This window comes from Entelurus aequoreus, linkage group LG10 (assembly GCF_033978785.1).
Source record: "Entelurus aequoreus isolate RoL-2023_Sb linkage group LG10, RoL_Eaeq_v1.1, whole genome shotgun sequence".
NCBI classification, from domain to species: Eukaryota; Metazoa; Chordata; class Actinopteri; order Syngnathiformes; family Syngnathidae; genus Entelurus; species Entelurus aequoreus.
The window spans coordinates 75,685,677-75,709,369 of NC_084740.1; the positions used below are offsets into that span (position 1 = coordinate 75,685,677).

Sequence of the window (23,693 nt, forward strand, 5' to 3'; positions counted from 1 at the left end):
GTGACAGATTGTTTGGTAAACGTATAGCATGTTCTATAGTATAGAACAGTGTTTTTCAACCTTTTTTGAGCCAAGGCACATTTTTTGCGCTGAAAAATTGCAGAGGCACACCACCTTCAGAAATCGTTAAAAAACTAAACTCAGTTGAGAGTAAAAAGTCGCCGTCGCAATTGTTGGGTATGACTTTAAACCATAACCAAGCATGCATCAATATAGCTCTTGTCTCAAAGTAGGTGTACTGTCACCAACTGTCACATCACACCCTGACTTATTTGGACTTTTTTGCTGTTTTCCTGTGTGTAGTGTTTTACTTCTTTTCTTGCGCTCTTATTTTGGTGGCTTTTTCTCTTTTTTTGGTATTTTCCTGTAGCAGTTTCATGTCTTCCTTTGACCGATATTTCCCGCATCTACTTTGTTTTAGCAATCAAGAATATTTCAGTTGTTTTTATCCTTCTTTGTGGGGACATTGTCGATTGTCACGTCATGTACATTGTGGACGGCGTCTTTGCTCCACAGTAAGTCTTTGCTGTCGTCCAGCATTCTGTTTTTGTTTACTTTGTAGCCAGTTCAGTTTTAGTTTTGTTATGCATAGCCTTCTCTAAGCTTTAATGCCTTTTCTTAGCAGCACTCACCTTTTGTTTATTTTTGGTTTCAGCATTAGATACCTTTTACCTGCACACTGCCTCCCGCTGTTCCCGACATCTACAAAGCAATTAGCTACCGGCTGCCATCTACTGATATGGAAGAGTATTACACGGTTACTCTGCCGAGCTCTAGACAGCACCGACACTCAACAACAACACATCATTTTCAGACTATAATTACTGGTTTGCAAAAAATATTTTTAACCCAAATAGGTGAATTTAGATAATCTCCCACGGCACACCAGACTGTATCCCACGGCACACAGTGGTTGAAAAACACTGGTATAGAACATGCTATACGTTTACCAAACACATTATGTTATAGTTATTTGAATGACTCTTACCATAATATGTTACATTAACATACCAGGCACCTTCTCAGTTGGTTATTTATGCCTCATATAACGTACACTTATTCAGCCTGTTGTTCACTATTCTTGATTCATTTTAAATTGCCTTTCAAATGTCTATTCTTGCTGTTGGCTTTTATCAAATACATTTCCCCAAAAATGCGCCTTATACTCCAGTGCGACTTGTATATGGTTTTTTCCTTCTTTATTGTGCATTTTCGGCCGGTGCGACTTATAGTCCGAAAAATACGGTAATTGTGTTTTATGTTCATATTTATTATTAATTTACTACCATTATCTTTGATTATTTTCTTATATCTGATTCCCACTGCCATGTGTTGACGTAAAAAAAGTCCTAATTTGGGGGGCTTCTTTGAGTCTGCTGGTGAGAAATGCAATCATAAGAGTCAGACATAAATCAGCGAGCCGAGGGGTAAGAGGCAGGGACAGTGGCCATCTACTTCACTGCAATCCCGCGTTCATTCATCACAACAGTCAAACACCGTTCCCCCAGGCGGAAGGGCGCAAATTAAAGCCAGTGCGCCAGGAGGCGGGGCGGCATGAGAATGAATCTGGACGCCTGCATATGTCGAATGCCACAACATTAGGCACACCTGCACAGTGTAGTGTGACTCATGCAACACATAGTAATGACATTGGTCTTTCATAAATGAAAAAAGGGCCGCAGACACCCATGCTTATGTAGCTCTTTGACACTTAAAGTGACACTTTTGTTGACCAGTGAGTAATAATAATAGATTTTATTTGTAAAAAGCACTTTATATTGAGTAAACAACCTCAAAGTGCTACACTGTATTACAAAAATAAAAAATAAAAATAAAAATATAATTTAAAAAAATAAAATAAAAAAACTAGAACAGCCAAATAACTAGAACTAGTATGCATATATCTAAAAAAAAGGGTTTAAAAAAAAAAAAAAAAAAAAAAAAAAAGGGTTTTTAAGCCTTTTTTTTTTTTTTAATGTCCTGCCCAGCTTCTCGGGCAAATCATATCATCATTTTAAGCCTTTTTTAAAAGCATCCACAGTCTGTGGTGCCCTCAGGTGGTCAGGGAGAGCGTTCCACAGACTGGGAGTGGCGGAGCAGAAACCCCGGTCTCCCATTGTTCGTAGCTTTGCCCTCGGAGGTTGGAGGAGGTTAGCCTGTCCGGAGTGGAGGTGTTGTGTGGAGGATTTGGGGGTGAGTAGTTTACAAAATTATCACGGTTTTCATTAGTATCTCTGTATTGTTAAATGTGCTCACCTAATGCTTCATTGATTAAATGTGTATCTTTTAATGACTAAGCTTTTGTTGTTTTAAATATTGCTTTGTATTATAGCACTAATATTTATTTGGATGAAAAGTGCGTAACAAACAACATTTATTAATATCATTTATTTTTTCTGGCGGGTGTTGTGGCGTCTTACTCTGTTCAGTGGTCCTTGAACGTCTCATATTCCTCAGAGTATAGATCGATCACTCTGTTCTGAGAGAGCACAGCTTGTAGGTTCAATATGCACCATCGAGTATCTTAGTTGCTCAGACATAAACTTAGATTGTTGTATGTCGTCTCTTAATGGGAAAGACGTTAATGTCTCTTGTTTTCATTCAAGCTAGCGAGCTGGCGCCAGTCTTTGAGTTGATCAAAGTACAGTAATCGCTCAGAATCAGAAATGCTTTAATACCGTATTTTTCGGACTATAAGTCACTATGGAGTATACTGTAAGTCGCACCGGCCGAAAATGCATAATAAAGAAGGAAAAAAACATATATAAATCACATTTTTTTGGGGAAATGTATTTGATAAAAGCCAACACCAAGAATAGACATTTGAAAGGCAATTTAAAATAAATCAAGAATAGTGAACAACAGGCTGAATAAGTGCACGTTATATGAGGCATAAATAACCAACTGAGAAGGTGCCTGGTATGTTAACGTAACATATTATGGTAAGAGTCATTCAAATAACTATAACATATAGAACATGCTATACGTTTACCAATCAATCTGTCACTCCTAATCGCTAAATCCCATGAAATCTTATACGTCTAGTCTCTTACGTGAATGAGATCAATAATATTATTTGATATTTTACGCTAATGTGTTAATCATTTCACACATAAGTCGCACCCCCGGCCAAACTATGAAAAAAACTGCGATTTATAGTCCGAAAAATACGGTAATCCCCAAAGCGAAATTAAGATTTTTAGAACAATCCCATTCAAGATCAGACAAACATTACAGGGAGACAGAACAAAGGTATCTTTTTGACAATTTTAATCTAAAACGGTAATTCTACCTAAATGTCGGAATTTCCACCGCGGTTACCATTAATGGCGTTTATCGTTACATAATTTTATCGCAAATGTTGATTCGAAATCAGAGAGGCAGTACGCCCTATGAACAAGTCGTACACACACAGTAAATACGTCACATCGCGCTTCAAATATTGCAGTTTAAATGTTTTTTTCTTTTTTTTTAATTCCACAACATTTTCGCCCTTACATTATGAAGCATTTTCAAGCATAAACATTTCCAAATGAACTAAATATATTACTACAGTAGTATTGGCCACAAGGTGAGATCAAACCAATCAGATCACACTGTTCAGGATCGTGGCCACTGATTGGCTCAGCCTCAGACAGCGTTGCTATATTGCAGTGGTTCTCAAACTTTGTTCACGAGGTACCACCTCAGAAAACACTTAATCCCACCATAATGACCAACATGAGAATACAGTAGCATAGTAGGCCTAAATATACATTAAAAACAAGACAGAGGTTTTATTTAACAAGTATATTTAATATTTTGCACTGCAAAAACTGAACTCTAAGTAAGATGAAATATCTCAAATAAGGGTGATATTTGCTTATTTTCTGTCTGATAAGATACTTCTTCTCACTAAGCAGATTTTATGTTAGAGTGTTTTACTTATTTTAAGTGTTTTGGTCCTAAATTATCTCAGAAATGTATTACAGCTTGTTGCTGAGATTGTATGACCTATATTGAGTAAAACATGCTTGAAACTAGAATATCAACTGTTGCAAAGCTGTGTCATCAACACTCACAAGTATAAAACTACTTTTTTAAAGTACCGTATTTTTCGGACTATAAGTCGCAGTTTTTTTCATAGTTTGGCCGGGGGTGCGACTTATACTCAGGAGTGACTTATGTGTGAAATGATTAACACATTAGCGTAAAATATGAAATAATATTATTGATCTCATTCACGTAAGAGACTAGACGTATAAGATTTCATGGGATTTAGCGATTAGGAGTGACAGATTGTTTGGTAAACGTATAGCATGTTCTATATGTTATAGTTATTTGAATGACTCTTACCATAGTATGTTACGTTAACATACCAGTTGGTTATTTATGCCTCATATAACGTACACTTATTCAGCCTGTTCACTATTCTTGATTTATTTTAAATTGCCTTTCAAATGTCTATTCTCGGTGTTGGCTTTTATCAAATACATTTCCCCAAAAAATGCGACTTATACTCCAGTGCGACTTATATATGTTTTTTTCCTTCTTTACTATGCATTTTCGGCCGGTGCGACTTATACTCCGGAGCGACGTATAGTCCGAAAAATACGGTAATAATTTCTTACTTCAAGCATGAAAAAAAAAGCGCATATCATTATGTCAAGATAATGGCACTAGCATTTAGTTAATTTAAGAATATTTTTCAACATATTCAGCAAAAAGGTCTAATTTTTTTTTCTACCAACAAAAGTGCACTTGTTATTAGTGAGAATATACTTATTTTAAAAAAATATTCAGCAAAAAAGTGTAATTTTTTTTTCTACCAACAAAAGTGCACTTGTTATTAGTGAGAATATACTTATTTTAAGGTATTTTTGGGTTCATTGAGGTTAGCTAATTTTACTTGTTTTGGAAAGTCTTGACAAGCCAAATTTTCTTGTTCTATTGGCAGATAATTTTGCTTAGTTCAAATAAAATACCCCTAATTTTTTTTCTTGTTTTTGAACACTGACTTTTTGCAGTGTGGCCACTGTAACATTACACAGTTTGAACAGTAACACTGTGTTTGAATATTTAATTAAGTGATTCATTGGCGTACCGTACCACTGAGAATAAATGCTGTAATGGATTAAAGAGTAACAAGTTGACTAAGGGGAAAAATCATTCAGAAGACCGTTAACAGTATTTATGCTCCTAGCTATTAAAATATTACATTTATAATGAACAATTATTCATTTATTACGGTCATGTCCAGAACCAATTAAGAGTGATTCCTGCCATGTAGTACCATCTGACCCATCACATTCTTTTTAGCGTGATTTCTTTTGGAGGCGCGCGTCATGAACGATGTCGCCTAAATGCAGGAGCGTAATCCAGGCTTAAAAAATGCTACAAAATGTGCATTATTTAAGGGCCAAGAGTGGAGTAGAAAAACACACGTTGTCAGGTATTTTATCATTATGGTGGCACCGCTTCACAGGAGAGCTGTTCCTAATATTATGCCAAGCTGAAATTAGGACTGCAAAAACAAACATGTTTGTAAATGCGCACCTGTCCGACCGTGTCAATCACTACCGAAGACTGTGCAGATGTGTCTAGTAAAGTGGCCGCTGAGCTTATAGTAACATTAGGTGAATTGGTCCTCGGTGGCTGGCCCGGGCCAAGAAAAAGTGGAGAGCGCGTGCGGCCGCCTCGTACCTGCAGGAAGGGAATAAAGTCGTCTTGTTCAAGGTAATTGCAGCCAGGCTTGGCCAGGAGGTGCACGAATTTGGCCGCGTCGTCGTGACAGGTCTGCAACATTCTGCAGGGGAAGGAAAAGAGAACAGATGGCAGCGAGGTTACTCCTTCCTTTTGTGTCTTTTTAGGAGTCCAGAGCAGCTGCTAATACATTCTGAAATTAGGATGCCGAATGGCTTCTGGATAATTATCAGTGTGGGGGCTTTCATCTAAGATTGGCTGGGTTGTGAACTCGGGTGTCAAAGGTTGGTTCTGTGCAGCTTTCTGCACTTCAGGCTTGCACATGAACACAAGAGTGTTTTAAGAACACCACTAGCCGTGTTGTTCTTGTTCACGTGCTAAATAATATCACACATACAGCTAGCAAGATTACACAATATCTACACTTTTTAAAGAGAGGTGTTAAAATGGACAAAGCATGAGGTGCCAAATAAATGTGCGGCAACAACAATTTATACTCAACAGATCACAAGTACAGTAAAACAGAGTTTAATATCGCAGATACCAAAATAACAACTAAAACAGACACCGTAATGACTTATTTGTATTTGAATACACATCACAACCCAATGATAAATAGAATCACAAATACGACATGCTTATGTTGACCAGTACTGCTCACAGGAAGTCAGCGTTGACATAAAGTTTGAGACTCAAAGGGGTTATTTCTATGGCAAACTGGTCCGTTTACAGCAGGGGTGCCCACACTTTTTCTGCAGGCGAGCTACTTTTCAATTGACCACGTCGAGGGGATCTACCTCATTCATATATATCATTTATATTTATTTATTTATGAAAGAGACGTTTTTGTTAACAAGTTAAAGGTGTTTAATGATAATACAAGCATGTTTAACACATATAGATTCCTTTCTTTCATGAAGACAAGAAAATAAGTTGGTGTATTACCTGATTCGGATGACTTGCATTGATTGGAATCAGACATTGGTGATGATAACGTCCACATTTTCAAATGGAGAGAAAAAAATACCACGGGAAAGTGGTTGGTTTTTGGCATCTTATTTGTCCAGCTTCCATACTCGTTTTTACACACTTCACAAGAAACATATTGACGGCAAACTCCGTGTCTTGCTAGCTTGTGCACGCCAGCTTTCTGAGACTCTTATTTTGTTAGCGCAGGCAGGATGAAGCAGCACTTTTATTGTGACGATAGGAACTGTGCAGTCGGTCTTTATAGAGTTTTGACGGCAGGTACGGTGTGAGAGTGTTGAAATAAAAAGTGTTTCTCAACTAATTTTTTCTTAATAATCTCACATGACCCTCGAGTGCCGTGAATGTCAATAAAGTGACGTATTGGTGAAGATTGATGAGCGCTCATTTTTAGGTCTATTTTTTTTTAAATCCCTGGCTGGCGAGCACTGACACATCCTCCACGATCGACGTAATGGGCACCCCTGGTTTACAGTATGTTGATGTGATATGAAAATTACTTTAAAAAAGTAATTATAGTTACTTGTTACTTTACCAAAAAGTAACTGAATTACTAACGGAATTATGTTTTAATAAATGTCATTCATTACTAGGGAAAGTATTTAATACATAACTTAAAAAAAACAACTTCAAATATTTGGCATATGCAGTTGAGAGACGTTTCATATGAGAGCACAGTGTGCATGTGTGTTTGCTTTTAACAGGCGGGGCCTGTTGCCTAGTGACGTGTGACATCGAGGGTCTCATCGGAGCTATGTTTGTTAGCTTTAGCAGTTAGCAGCGGCAGTTTGTCGTCTCTGACGCCAGCTCTTTTGAATCTTTTCACGGGTTGATAAAGAGATTGAACGCGCTTCGACGGTTGTCATATATTCTTGTCAACAAACAGTGTATTGTTTGGATGGCAAGTTTGTCACTTCAATCATTGCTTGTTCATTATTGTTGTCTGCTGTGTCAGTGTGATGTTGCCTCAAGGGCATTTTAGTGCAGAGCTGCTTGTTGCTTTCACGAGTAAAAAGATATTTCCTGCATTTCACTTGCTGCGCTTATGACATGTTGACATAAAAATACATCAAAGGTAGCGCGGCACGTTGACACAAACATAAAAGTAATTAGATTACTTGTGAGTCATTACCAGTAAAAGTAACAGCTTTACACACCATTATTATATAACGCTTTTATTACGAACACTAGTTGTAGGTATGTTGTTAATGTTGCTAAAATAAATGCAGTGTTTTCCATATATTAACACTTGTGGTGGACTGCAACACACATACGCACGCACACATATGGTGATATGTGTGCTTCAATATCCTGCAATCACGTTCCAAAAAACGTAACTTAAAATTAAGAGTTTGAGGTTTGAGCAGCAGTCCTCCGTAGTTAGTCCACATGAACTCACACAGTAGTGTGTGTGCTGCAGGACACTCATTGCGGAGGATGCGTTCGTTCCGTTAAAATCTCATTTGATAAACGTTTGCACAAGTTCGCTTTGCTAATTGATGTAATAAAAGAAAAAGAAAATCTGTTAATACTAATTACAATAACACAGATTTGTTTTGAAATATTTGTATCATTTTTTTAGCCCTTCTAAAGAAAATGTGTATGCATCATCGCTGATTGTCTGATGTCATATTCACACCGCTTTGGCCACACCGCTCGGCCTGCCCCCACTGCCACAAGTTTATTGGCAATCAGCCACTTAGTAAAGAAAAAGAGTTGGTTCTTTATTCGAATCCCTGGGAACGAATCCCGTCTCACAGGAAATGACGTAGCTCAGTCTAATGACTGAGCTCAAAAGCAGACATGCTAATTTTTTGGAAGAAGAATTGTTGATTGATGACTGTGGCGTTCTTAGTGTCATAGTGTGTGTAGTTAGTATGTTCCAATAGCAGCAGAAGTGCACTTTTTGGAGAGCTGTATTTTCAGTTTTGGACTGATTTTATTTAACACTATATTATTATTTATACACCTATAGTGATCACAGAGACAGGTTCCCCCGCGACCCCGAAGGGAATAAGCGGTAAAATAAAAGTGAGCTTTTGTTAAACCAAATATTGTGTTTTTTTCCATATACAACAACCTATCTGGAATCGATAAGGAATCGGTTCGATAAGAGGATTTGATAATGGGCTCGAACTCGATAATTTCTTATCAAACATCATCCCTAACCATACGTCCTCTTTTCACCGGACATGTCCTCTTTTGCGGAGCTGTCAGGGCAGAGTTTCTTAAATGCCTCAAATGTCCGGTATTTTGAGTTAGGGTTGCGTGTATTTTCAATGTACGTTCAGGATTAAGAAGGGGTTAAAAACAAAACAAATTGTGTGTGCAGCAGCATTGGTGAGGGAGGGGCAGAGACAGAGAGAGAGAGAGTTATGATAAACGCGCATGCGTCGCCGGGCTCTGCTTTTTATCCATAGATTTATCACATTTAATTTTTTATTATCTATAGCAGGGGTGTCAAAAGTGTGCCCCGGAGGCCATTTGCGGCCCACAGCTAATGTTTTAAAGGCCCACGGCACATTCTAAAAATACTATTAAAATAAACAAAAACATAACCAAAGTGAAATAAAAAAGCTTAAAGGTTAAATGTAATTTAGAAAAAGTTGCAATGTTGACTAATAAAACAAAGCTGTTTTTTTTTCTTTCAAACTGTCATTGCTCAAAACATAATATTGAATCAAAATCAATGTTATTATGAATTATTGACCTATCCAAGGTTCCGATTACTTCACATCAAATATTCCACTAAGAAAAATATTTTTGGTGGAAGATTTTGCAAATTTGGTAAATAAATAACCCCAAAATTTATATTTTGTTGTTTTCTTACTGTATCGAAAATGAACCGAACCGTGACCTCTAAACCGAGGTACTTACCGAACTGAAATTTTTGTGTACCGTTACACCCCTAGTCACTCAATACTTAAAACACGGGTAATGTCGGGGCTATCTTACAGCGCAATTTGTAGAACAACCTATGCCGTGGTTTCCGCACATCGGAACTCAGTTCCAAAAGAGAGGTATTACCCAGAATGTGACAAAGAACAAATCTAATGGTGACATGAGCACACTACTATACATGAAACAAGCATGCCTCAGCCCGGCTTTTCTGTTTTCAAATGTTTGCTAGGCCTTGGTGACCGATAATTTGTGTTTACAAGGGCCAAGCCGTAGAAGATGGATGGATGATGGCAGTACTAACAGGGCCGAGGCGAGCTCTTGCTCAAGCAGCCCAGCTGAAAAGAACAACAAAGGGAGCTGTTGTCTTACTTCCTCCACATCGCCACGAACTTGTGAACAGACACGAAACCCGTCCTGTCGCCTCCAGTCGAGCAGAACAATGGCATCTTCCAGTAGAGGGGACACTCGCAGGCCTGCGGGGACACTTTTTGTTGTTATTGTGCAAATGCTAAAGCGTTAGAACAGCAGCACAATGGCGCTAGTGAAATCTTGCATCACTTGATGACTTCCCCGAGGAAACACTTGAGGCTTCCCTCAAACCACGGCACACTCCTCAGGGAAGGCGAGTTCATATTTTAAGGTATGAAAAGGAGTAAACATTTGGGGCGGTATGAAAACTTTGCAGGGTGGCGTGCTGCAAAAATCCCTCTCACCTTGGCAACCTGCCCCATGTCTTCAATGGTGGCCCTTTCATTGGGGAATTGGCAAAACGTCGCCTCGACTTTGGAAATGAGGCTGTCGATGTTGAGGTTGGCTTGGGGCCGACCCAACGGGAAGTAGAACTTTGGAATGCTTTCGCTCAGAGGGTTGGTGACGGGCTGCTCTGTCCTCACCTGTGCCTGATGCAAAAAAAAAACAACACACAGACGTGAGGTGTTAGCCACTGACTATCACATGCTAATAACGCTTTGAACAGAGCTGCTAACACTTATCCAGTCCATTAAATGCAGTAATTAGTCATACAAACCCATGAGCCCTAATTTAGTACAAGGTGTTTTAGGAGGCTTTTATTTGTATATAATATTTTATAACAACATTTTTATTTCATTCAAAAATTTCAAAATGACTAAATATGATATTTACTTTCTTTATCATTTGTAAATACACATTACAATATCATACCAGAATGACAATCAGGAAATACACATGCGGTCCCTTCCAAGGTTTCTTGTTGTTCCCATTGGGTTGAGTTTTTTCTTACCCTGATGTGGGATCTGAGCCAAGGAAGTCGTTGTGGCTTTTGCAGCCCTTTGAGACATTTGTGATTAAGGGCTATATAAGTAAACTTTGATTGATTGATGATACTATTATATAATAGTCTTGAATTAAAAAAAATATGTTTATATTTTTTTTCTATTCGTTAAAAAATATTACATAAAAATATTAATAAATATTCGGACCGAGAAAGTGACGATTACCCCATTAATTTGAGCGAGGATGAAAGATTCGTGGATGAGGAACGTGGGAGTGAAGGACTAGAATGCAGTGCAGGACGTATCTTTTTTCGCTCTGACCGTAACTTAGGTACAAGGGTTCATTGGATTCCACACTTTCTCCCTTTTCTATTGTGGATCACGGATTTGTATTTTAAACCAGCTCGGATACTATATCCTCTTGAAAATGAGAGTCGAGAACGCGAAATGGACATTCACAGTGACTTTTATCTCCACGACAATACATCGGTGAAGCTCTTTAGCTACTGAGCTAACGTGATAGCATCGGGCTCAAATGCAGATAGAAACAAAATAAATAAACCCCTGACTGGAAGGATAGACAGAAGATCAACAATACTATTAAACCATGGATATGTAACTACACGGCTAAAGGCCTACTGAAAGCCACTACTACCGACCACACAGTCTGATAGTTTATATATCAATGATGAAATCTTAACATTGCAATACATGCCAATACGGCCGGGTTAACTTATAAAGTGCCATTTTAAATTTCCCGGCAAACTTCCGTTTGAAAACGTTTCGATATGATGACGTTTGCGCGTGACGTCACAACAGCAACGGAAGTATTCGTACCCAATGTTATTAATATTAATAAAAAATACAATTATACATATAATATACATTATTCAATACATAATTCATTATGGCAGTGGTGTTATAAATAATGATAAATGGGTTATACTTGTATAGCGCTTTTCTACCTTCAAGGTACTCAAAGCGCTTTGACAGTATTTCCACATTCACCCATTCACACACACATTCACACACTGATGGCGGGAGCTGCCACGCAAGGCGCTAACCAGCACCCATCAGGAGCAAGGGTGAAGTGTCTTGCCCAAGGACACAACGGACGTGACTAGGATGGTAGAAGGTGGGGATTGAACCCCAGTAACCAGCAATCCTCCGATTGCTGGCACGGCCACTCTACCAACTTCGCCACGCCGTCCCCAATTATTAGTTCAATTATTTTTTGTCAAAAGCATGGGAACTACTTCAGCTTTACGGATGCCATGTCTACTTTGTGGTAAAAACGTCAACTGTGACACATGATCAGTCATAACAGCACAAACCGTTTTCTTTTTCCTAAAATATCGTTAGTTCGTTTGGGGGAAGGTGTTTGTTTATTTAAGTGGATGGTGGACACTGAGCAAAGGCAACTCACTATATGAACACGCTTGACCAGACAACATGAGCTGGTTTGGCTTCTGAAAAGTCTTCATCCACTCACACTTCATGTTCTCTCAGGTTGTTTTTAAACAGCTAATAAAACAGCCAGCTGCTGTTCTGTTAAGATGTCTTCACTTGCAGAGAGGATTGAGAAACGACCATCATCAGCAATGACACTGCAAACAAGGTTTCACAACATGAGGTAACCCTGCACAATCTATTGCGCTGTAGCAAAAGTGACACCAAAACATTGGACACAGGCTTCAGTCTGATGCACTGACTCTAATTCAACATTTGCAAATAAGCTCAAGGTGTCCATACAAGCAGGGTGACCTAAGTGAGTTATTGGCATTTAGATTTATGAAGTTCTTAAACCGTTCTTTACATATGCCAACAGTTTTTGCAGACGCAGCAGGAAAAACCACATGCCACGAATAATATGACGGGGTTTATCCACAGACCCTTTATAGTGCTCCAGCAGCAGCACACAGATTGACAAGCCATCGGAATATCATTAGTAACTGGGCTGTTCCTGGAAGTTTACGTCTGGGTTAGAGTTTGTTTGAGGCCTGAGCAGTAACCACAAAAAGCAGCAAATTAAGTGTTTTTAACCACATCAGATGTATAGCACTGACTACCAATGAAGGAGGTTATTGGATACAAATATCTTGACTCATGGCCAAGTCCTTGGCAAACTCCAATGGATGGTTTCCATCTTGGGCTCACAATTAAAAAGCTGTTGGGCCTTGAAACTGACAAATGTGAAACCAGAGTGTGCGGCGACGTGAAACGTAGTATCCAAGACGAGATGACATTCTGATGCTGCAAGGGATGTTCGTTGATCTCAATGATCATCTCATAGCCAAAGACTATTTACGAGATTGTAGAGATGCCATGTGCCCTCTAGGTTTACAGCTTTGGGGTTGCGAGAATTACGTCATAGTATGACAATAATGTGATTGCTCCTCATCAGTTATACAGTAGAATCCAGCTAAAGTACTCGTGGACAAATGGGTGACCCCCACGAATGGAGAAAACCCGGACTGGACCTGGACTATTTTAAAATATATCCAATGCAGCCACTCAGGCAAATCATAAACACTGGCTAGCAACTAGCACCGCTGATCACTAGTTGGCGACTAATGCAATAATCGCTACCTAGCAGCTAATACCGCTAACCGTTTATATATTAGCCAATAATATCATTGTTTATTCATGTTTTTATTTTAAAGATACAGTGAGTAGGGTGACCATGCTACTGCAATTTCTAACATTTACATTGCAGTGTGTTGAATCAATGTTAATGTGTATTTAAAGACATTTAAATTTGTGGGAAAATCGTGAGGGGACTATAAAAATAATATCCCAAAAAGTTCACGACTCCCCTGCAATAACTCTGCGGACTTCTACCAAAAGTATTCGGAGTAGGAATGGCCGATACGATACAGCCTAACATTTTAATCGCAATATTTAATTGCAGCCTCCTGCGATATATACCAAAATATATTATTTGGTATAGAAAACGGGTTACAAAGGCTCCTAATTTGGCTGCTGATGAATGAATGAACATATTGTGTCATTTCCTGTTGCATTATTTTTATATTGTACTTGTTAATTTACTGATAATATCTGGTTCTACAACATAGTTTATCTACACTTCTTTTAAAATGTAATAAGCACCTATTATTTTGTTGTTTGAATACTTTACATTAGTTTAGGTTCTGGGTGAAACTACAAATGTAGGCATTGTTCCAATATCAAGTAGTTACAGGGCCAGTATACTATTAGCTCTGATTTAAATCCCTTGATTTCTTCCATTAAAGGAGGACTTTAAAGGCAGAAGTTGACTTGTTTCCGAAGTTAGCAAACAGTATCAAAAACGACAAATTATTTTTTTCTTCAATCAAATCATTGTAATATTGACTATATACAGCTCTTATACCTGGTATTACAGTCTATATTTGTATTGATCCACCCTTTTGTTTACATTCAAGTGCGCTAGCTTGCTGTTTGCGGTTAGCATGGCTTGGTGTACCCTCCTATGGTGTGTAGTGTAGCATGTTTACTTATCCTCGTCCTGCAGGGACTAGGAAAGTGGCTTTGCACTGTAGGGGGACGCTCCATTGCGTTGAAGAGGCGTTATTTTGCTTGTCGCTGACATTTTTTGGGACACAAAAACACAATTGACTCAACATGCATTATAACGAGACAATGATAGTAATAAAAGCTCTATCCTTGACCAAATTCAAATCATTTTAGCGCATTTTGTCTATATCGCGCATCCCTAGACCCCCAAAAAGTGTAAACAACCTAAGTTTATAGATACACCACAAGAGCTGGTGTCACCATGTGAAATAATAATTCAAAGCAAGGAAACTAAATTTGCAAGTTGAATACTGGGCGTAGATTACCGGAGACAATTACAAAGGGATATCAAAAAGGAGACATGAGTGAGTCAACAGTTTTATGCTGGGACCTAAGTAAGGTCCGTGCTCTCATTGGCTGACATTCCAGTCTGTTTTTGGCCTTCAAACTCATGTAACACCTGACAACAAGTCGCCAACTGTAAACACGGCAGAGGGTACACAGCGTGAAAATGATGTATGCTTCTGATCCTCTGTGCTTGCTCTGCTCTGGGTCAGAGTCAGTAATGGCTATAAAAGGACATAAACCTCCGTGCTGACTGTACCCCCCCCCCCCCCCCCCAACACCCATTCTAACCACTCGCAGAGCGCCTGGTTCTTGGACTCACTAAGCCCCATGACATTTTACACATTCTCAATTGATGCGGCCTGAAGCGAAGACAGCGGAGCTGGCATTCCGCGCAAGGTTCCGCCGCCCACTGAATGTGCACAGGGCCTTAGGAACACCTGTGCCATTGGCCAGCTAATACGCACAGTTTCCCCTCAGCATCATATTGAAGGTGGAGCACTGGCCCCCTCGACGGTAACGTAAAAATTGTATGGTCTTTATAGAGCCAGAGCACAACAAAAGTCACTTAAGGACGCATTTACTACAGAACAGGTCATACTGTGTCTTTTACAAACAAAATAAGCATATCTCAGTCATCATAAATGACAGGTCCTTTGTGTATTTACGTCGTCATGCATTACGTAATTTTTACGCAGGAAGAAGCGATTTTGTTAAGACAACGGCGAGGAACGATTGACTTTGTCAAAATTACCCCCACACCAGGGGTGTGCAAAGTACGGCCGGGGGGTATTTTTGGCCCAGGGCATTTTTATAGGCTTTGGCATGTTCTAAAAATAAAATTAATTATTGAGAAATGTTAGTAGATACTAAACAACTGTTTAATGTACTTTTATGTCACCTATAAAACAATGCTTTTCTCAGATAGCAGCTTAGCATACATATATTGAGCTACATTGTATTGGTTTTTGAAAAAAAAAAAAAAAAAAAAGTATTGACGTGGCCCCACTGCACTCTTCAGTTTTTCTGTACACAACCCGTGGTGGAAAAAGCTTAAACACTCCTGCTGTAAACTTAGTGGTCCCACTGAACCATATGGTGACAGGAACTGTTGGAACGTACATCTGTGGGACAAACACACAACAGGAATCCACAATAAGAGGCCACTACGCTCATACTAACCCCGGCCTGTCCTTGCTGGAAAGCTTTAAGCCTCTTCTTGAAGCGCGAGGGCAGCACAAAGTCACAGCCTCGCGCCAGCAAGGCTAGCTCTTTCCTCAGGTCAGGGTCCTGACGCAGAGACAGCTCCCTCATCCTCATCCTCGCCAAGCACACCACCACGGGGAAGACATATAAACAAATCCACAGCGGTCCACACAAGTCTGGCTTTGTTGTTGTTTGGCAGTAAAAAGTTGTACGTATCCCCGCGATTGTCCTCTGTCAAGACTCAAGAGAGAGAGAGAGAGAGAGAGAGAGCAGCTTAATGCAAGGGAGCAGCTGCTACTGTGACTCCCTCTCTCATTCCGGATCGGGTCGCACAATCTCAACTCTTCTACACAACACAACACAAGCACACAGAGTGCACAGGGGCAAAGAGAGTGCTCTCCTCAAAGCTGTCGGGGAGATAAGGAGTGACAGGACATCTCACTCCCTGTACATATTGGGGATGGGAGGGGTGTATGAGCACGAGAGCTGCCCTTTCCACTTTGCATTCCTCAGGGATGTAAGCACCCTTTGAGACAAAACGAGGAAAATTGAGAGAAAAAAGAGGAACATTTCTATCCGCACGAACACCTCCGTTGCAAACCCCGTAAGAAATTTCATGCACTTGGGTGCATTTCTACACAATATTTTAACTTCAGATTTATTTTCATCTACCAACCTCTTTTGGCTCTTTTTGGCCCATGTAATGTACCACAAAATGTTTAGTTTTTTTTAGTACCGTATTTTTCGGACTATAAGTCGCTCCGGAGTATACGTCGCAACGGCCGAAAACGCACAATAAAGAAGGAAAAAAACATACGTCGCACTGCAGTATAAGTCGCATTTTTGGGGAAATTTATTTGATAAAATCCAACAGCAAGAATAGACATTTGAAAGGCAATTTAAAATAAATAAAGAATAGTGAACAACAGGCTGAATAAGTGTACGTTATATGAGGCATAAATAACCAACTGAGAAGGTGCCTGGTATGTTAACGTAACATATTATGGTAAGAGTCATTCAAATAACTATAACATATAGAACATGCTATGCGTTTACCAAACAATCTGTCACTCTCGATCGCTAAATCCCATGAAATCTTCCTCCCCGGTGTCGCCTCTGGTATGCGCCGTTTCCTTTCTTTCTGCTGCTTGGTTGCCGTTCCCTGCTGCATATTTCACTATGTCCAGCTTGTAATCTGCAGTATATGATTTCCTTTTCGGTGCCATTTTAGTTCAGCCCTTCTCAGTTTTTATAAGTTACCGCCAATGTTGATGTGATCCATTTTAATAGCTACGGCAGTAGCATATAGCAGTTAGCATCCCATGACCCACAATGCACTTCTGCCATGACCCTCCCCCACCAAATTCTTATTGGTTGACGTGAGTGACGATGGCTGCCATTTGCTTCGTCTCTTACGCGAATGAGATAAATATTATTATTTGATATTTTACGGTAATGTGTTAATTATTTCATACATAAATCGCTCCGGAGTATATGTCGCACCCACGGCCAAACTATGAAAAAAACTGCAATTTATAATCCGAAAAATACGGTAGATCATTTACTAGCATTATCATCATTGAAAATGTGATGTAAAGTTCTGTAACATGCATGCACAGAACTCAGAAAACATACCTGAGATTATAGCTTCATGCTTTTTTGTAGTTAAAATAAATCAGATCACAAATGCCGTTTCCCATCATTTATTTCCTTGAGGAAAATCTTACATTTCGCAAAGCCAGGCTTCTCAATCTTGTCAAACACAATAATTTAGTTGTGTTTTATCCAGCCAGGACCAGCGCAGGGGATTTTAAGTCCTGCATCAATTTTCGTAACATCAGACTTCCAGTTAACACTCGTCAAGTTCGTCCTCTGTTTACGTTGCGCTTACAACTATGATCCCGCCAAATCTGAATACTACGTGTTCCCCCTTGTCTTAGCCATAAACACTGAGGTTGGCACGTTCACGTCCATTAAGTGGTGCCTCATTTCTCCGTCAGGCAGCCTAAGGGAGGAGGTCCAAGTCGAAACGAAGTGAGCAAATTAACCACGAGAATGTGAGATAAAAAAATAGATAAAATAAGTTATATAGTGGATGTCATAAAACCTAGCCAGAACTTACGTATAATTACTTCCCTCAATGAAACACGTTTTACATACTGTAAGCTGATGCGCCGGAACGTGCAAATATATCAGAAAACATATTCTTCTTTATATACACAGGCAAAATAACATAAAAAGAGATCTTGTGGAACAGCATCTTGGAAGTAAACAAACATTTGTCGCATCTGCGTAACGTCACTGCCAGCAAACGCCGAGGGTTGATGACGTCCGAGTTCTTAGGGGCGTATTTTCAACACTTCGCCATGGTATTTTTATTGATATTTCCTTAAAAACGCGGGAGTGACGCACAATAAATGTTTAAAACCACAGATTTTCGTAGAAAATGTAAGTCCCTGATTCCTGCATGCTTGTGGAAGTTAAGCAAAAACACCTCACCACCGTGTCCAATCTAAGCATGCACCTTCACGCCACCATGACACGTTGCTCGGCCTTGCTAGTTTACACCAAATGCTTCATCACACTTTGTCCAAGGTCAAATTCAAGCCCTTTCCGGATGAGTTTTATAGTGTTCTTAAGGATTTTTTTTAAACATAACACCTTGTTATTCCTGAGCTCATTTTTATTACAAAAACAAATGGGCAAAGTGTTGAAATGTAGATACAGTGGACTGTGCTTATCTTGATGCCCCTTGGGCGGGCGGGCTGACTGACATCAACATAAGCTCTTGTTGACATGAGCTGTACTCCACATAGCTCAAATTTGAACTTAATGAAAAAGACTGAAAATAAGCCAGGGGCCTGGGGGCCACTGGTCAAGGGCGGTGTCCTGGTGGGGGGACAACAAATGGACAAGAAACCCCATTCAGAGATGTTTTAGTGTTTAAAGAATTGAAAAATGATCAACAGAGTTTACATAAATACATACCCCATTCATCCAAATGAATCATTATGTCTGTTTCAGTCACTATGGTATTTAGTCACTACAGTAATTACAACTTGTGTTCACATCCACAGGAACCACATGGGTTAGCCTACTCTATACAGTATTTACAACCTTAAGAGTTTTCACTTCACAGCCACAGATGGTTCATCTACTTATTTACATTATTTACACATTACTTTGGTTCATTCACACATTACTTTGGCATTTTTGCTTTGATGGCTCTAACATGAGCCTTCCTGGCAAATTTCTGAGCAGCTTTCATTTTCCTTTTTGGTTTTGCTTTAGTGGATTCTGCCTTGGATTTTATGGCCAATTTCTGTCTCTTTGACTACCTCTCCACTTTTAACGCCTCCAAATGCAAAAATCATAAAGAGTACAAACAATGTTTATTCTATTAGCTAACTTCCTTTATCTGAATAGCCATTTGTGATTTATAGCATGAAATAAACATATTGCAGTCATGTTTATGTTTCAAAATGATTTCTATTCAATGTCAAAATATAAACAGCCATTGTCTTGTTCTAAAACACCAATGAAAATGAAATGTAGCATTTAGACAGGCTATACTGTAGTAAAAGTCATCACATGTCTGCCACAATCATGTGTGTTCTTAAATGTGTTTTTCACGTCTTCCATGTCAAGAGCAGTTTTGATTTGGGCTTACATGGTAAACAACTCAAATTAATGTTTTGGGCATTGTTTTATCCAGACGCATACGTTTGTCCAAAAGTGGCCAAGTAGATGTATTGAGGGTTTCCTGGACATCGTCGCTAAAAGAACAATCTAAGGAAGAGAATCCCTCTGCCATCTTCCAGTAGTTTTTTTAAATATATAAATCGCCTGCTTGAATATCCCTCTGCTCTTCTCCGACTCTCTCATCGTCATTTGGGATGTCTGTTGTGATTTCCCTGCCTGGTTCCATGACCCGCCCTATCTTGCCTCTGATTGGCCTGTCCCTAATGTTTTGCCTTAATCTTAACCAATCGTGACTCATTATAGTAAATGGATTTTCTTATACGTAAACCAACCAATCATCAAAGATTTTTCCCGCATATTTTGTCCCCTGCCCGTGGAGTTGCACTAGTGCATTTCTCTCTTTCTCTTCTCCCTCTCCCTCTGCTACATGGGTCTAAAAATAGCTAAGCTACGGAAATCACTAATTGTTTAAAAAGTAACAAAGCTACTACCAAGCTACTGGGAAATGTAGTCAAGCTACGACGCTACGATTTATAAGTTATCCATTTTTAATGGAAAACCGTAGTTTTTACCACTGCAGCCGTAAACCGGAATGGATTATTAAAAACCGTACTCATTAAGTGAAAACCGTAGTTGTTGGCAGGTATGGGAAAGAGACGGATGAAGAATTAACACACATTGTAGGTCGGAAAAAACAAAGAAAAACGGAAAATTATTTGAAAAATATTTATACAGAGAAAAAAAAGAGGGATTTCCGACTATAGACGGAAAAATCACATGCCTGTATAATGTTTGTTAAATAAATGCAAAAATATTTACATTTATTTGTGCAATACATATTTAAAGTCAAAGCAAAATAATTTTGTACATGTGTCAATTTTAACTGCATTATGCTTACGTATGGTACTTTTTAGAAAATTTTATTTTATTAGCGCAGTCAGACCGGCTGTTGCACACAGTGCTGTTATTGTCAAGGGGAGAAATGTGCTGTTATGAGCTTGACGAGTGCGGAGACAAATTGAGGCTGTAAAAAATTTAAACAATTAAAAATAGAGATCTTCTTAAGTAGGGACTGCCATCCTGTTTGTACATTGATCTTGCATCGACGATGTCGTTCACAACAACAAGCAGATGAAATTTGTTGTGTGGCTGTATGGATTTTTTTTTGCTAGCTAGCTTAGATTTGTAGTTTAGCCGCTGTTTCAAGTAGCCGTCTCGACATTGTTTAAAGTAGTTCAGGATGGGGCGGTTGAGTGTTTCGGGTATGAATGCGCGGTCCAGGACACATTATTTTACCAAACAAATGTTCTTCTCCTCACAAAGACAGCATTTCAGTCGCATTTTTGCCAATTTCCCTGATATTCTGCATTCAACTGTGGAATCCGTTTTATTAGCTAATTCTATGATTCTGTCCACTGTTACGTTAACGTGAAAATCATTACTATTACTCTACATTCACAATTGAAGTTAAAAAGTGGCTTTGGAGCAATCAAAGCTGCTCACACGGTCACTAAGGTGGGCATTATGTTTGACACATCAACTTAATGTGCATTATATTTATCCATGAAAGCATTTTTGTTGTAAATTGTGAGTTGTGTCAGTTAAAATCATGGTTGTTTTTACAAATGATGACAGATGTGAACAAAAGCATGTATTGTCTGTGTGAGATGATGTAAATGAGGTGTGGTTGTATTGTATATTAAGTATGTGTCAATGAAAGGCCATTTTATGACTTTTCTTAATTTGATTACATGCTATAGTATGATTTTTTTTGGTCATAATTGTATTGCATGATTTTTGTATCCCTTTAATTTAGGTAGCCAGGGACTGCAGATGGAAATGAGCTATTTAGCTATAATCTGGTACAGAACATTCCGTAATTTCCGGACTATAAGCCGCTACTTTTTCCCCTCGTTCTGGTCCCTGCGGCTTATACAACGGTGCGGCTTATTTACGGCCTGTTCTTCTCCGACACCAACGAAGAGGATTTCGGTGGTTTTAGTACGCAGGAGGAAGACGATGACACAATGATTAAAGACTGACTTTTCATATACCGGTAGGCTGGTTATTTTGATAACGTACAGGCGAGCACTTTGTATTACTTTGCACCGTTGTATTATTTGTACTCTGCACGAATGCTGTTCGCCATGTCAAAGATGTGAAAGTTTGATTGAATGATTGAAAGATTTATTGTTAATAAATGGGACGCTTTGCGTTCCCAAACAGTCATCTCTGTCCCGACAATCCCCTCCGTGGTAGCAGGAACCCTATATACTACGGTAATTACACATCAAAACCCTGCGGCTTATAGTCGGGTGCGGCTTATATATGGAGCAATCTGTATTTTCCCCTAAATTTAGCTGGTGCGGCTTATAGTCAGGTGCGGCTTATAGTCCGGAAATTACGGTATCTGTCTTTAAGCTTAATGTTTCTGTGCATTGTCCCTTCAAATAAAGACTAAACTATTTGACCTTACTTTTTTTTTACTGAGTTTAGTGATTAGTGATAAGACATACTAGTGCGGTGTCAAATAAAACGTAGCAACCACGGTGAGATCCCAAACTTCAAGAAGACATGGACTTGTTTTCACTCATCTGTTTCACCGTTACAAGCTCAGGAATTTGCATGTACGTTGCACTCGTTCATCCTTTTTTTCCGATAATATTTTTATGATCACGGGAAGCCGAAATCGAGATTAAAATTTGATAAATTGTCCAGCCTTAGCGAGTTGTATATTACAGATTAGAATGCATATAAAAAGAGGGATCATAAATGACAGGTAAAAAATTGTAAAATAGTGCAGTTTCCCTTTAAGCGTTCACCATGCAACAACAATAAAACACTTAGTCACCAAACACCCAAAGCAGAGTTGCAGCTTGTTTCATGTATATTTTTTTAGCAGATCTACTTTGGATTAGTTTGAGTCTTTTTAGAAAATCCTACATACCAAAATATCCGCCGCATCCTTAGATTTTTTAGTATGTGGCCCGAGGTGGAACAAGAATGGACACGGCTGCCTGACAGTGAAGTGTGGAATGTTATTAAAGCAGTCGTATTATTTCCAACATTGTCTGTATAGGCATGGATGTCAAAAACAAGAGACACATGAACTCTCTGTGACAGCCAAGCTATCAGAACGAAGGTTTCTCAAGGCCAAATTAGTGTACGACAATTCAGCAGACATACATTAATTTATAACATACATATAACTACTCTGCTTCCCATATTATGCTGCTTTTTGTTTTGTCTCCCTTGTGCGAGTTCGGGCTGCCAGCTGCTCAACATCTTATTATAGTTGATGGTCGACGGTGGAGGAGGAGGAGGGGACGGGGGGGAAGAGGCACGTCAAATTCAAAGAATGATGTCCGAACCAGTCGGCGGCTGTTAAAAGCATCAGGCGAGCGTTGTTAGGGGCGGTCCAAGAAGCAGGCGTCATCAAACAAAAAACATCCCCTTTGCCTCAGTATTGTCCCAAAAGACGGCAATTACAACAATTCTTTGCCAAGTTGCTGATGTGACACGCCCCGCCTTCCAGCGTGCAAAGGAAAGGCCCAAAAAGCCTGCTCACAGCAGCCACGTAAACAATGCAGTGCTCATTTAATGACCAACAGTGAGCGGTGATCTCACAATATTTTTTAGATGACAGGATGACAAAGAGCGTTGTTTCTGCACTTCCTGTTATCCCTCACGCAGATGCGGGGAGAGCTTGATAAGCTGTTAGTATGACGGCTTTTCACGCAGGCCTTTCTTTTTAATGCTAATCAATTCAAGCCATACGTGGAGAGGAATGCTCGAAAAACAACACGAGGAGATCACATGAAACTGTCAACTCGGGTGTGTTTGTTTCGGAGCAAACTAAATCTGAAGTCTGCACTGTAAACACAGGTAGCTAGTGGACATAATGATGTTGCTTTACATTAGTATAACCATGATATGAGCCGAAAATAAGGATAAAAACTTCACAGAGTACTTCATTATGAATACCTGCACAATATAACGAGGTCCAATCTGAGTCTATAGACTGTAGGAAATAGAAAAGAGTCACTTCCAGGGTCAAACTGTCGCCGCTATAAAACCTGTATAAGCAATATGCAGGTGTAA

The 23,693-nt window shown here is 39.3% G+C and overlaps 1 protein-coding gene across 4 annotated transcripts in view; it reads right to left on the bottom strand.

The window, feature by feature from the left end:
* The window catches only part of ppp2r3b (protein phosphatase 2, regulatory subunit B'', beta), a 104,298-nt gene that overhangs the window by 12,684 nt on the left and 67,921 nt on the right, over nucleotides 1-23,693 (bottom strand). For 3 of the 4 annotated variants that reach the window (XM_062061713.1, XM_062061712.1, XM_062061711.1), the window contains exons 3-5: nucleotides 10,284-10,469; nucleotides 9,940-10,043; nucleotides 5,683-5,785 (exon numbers count right to left, since the gene is read on the bottom strand). In XM_062061713.1, the coding sequence (XP_061917697.1) occupies nucleotides 5,683-5,785; nucleotides 9,940-10,043; nucleotides 10,284-10,469 (393 nt within the window). Of the gene's footprint in view, nucleotides 1-5,682; nucleotides 5,786-9,939; nucleotides 10,044-10,283; nucleotides 10,470-15,866; nucleotides 16,258-23,693 lie in introns of those variants that run through there. The other variant, XM_062061714.1, reaches the window with a different exon arrangement.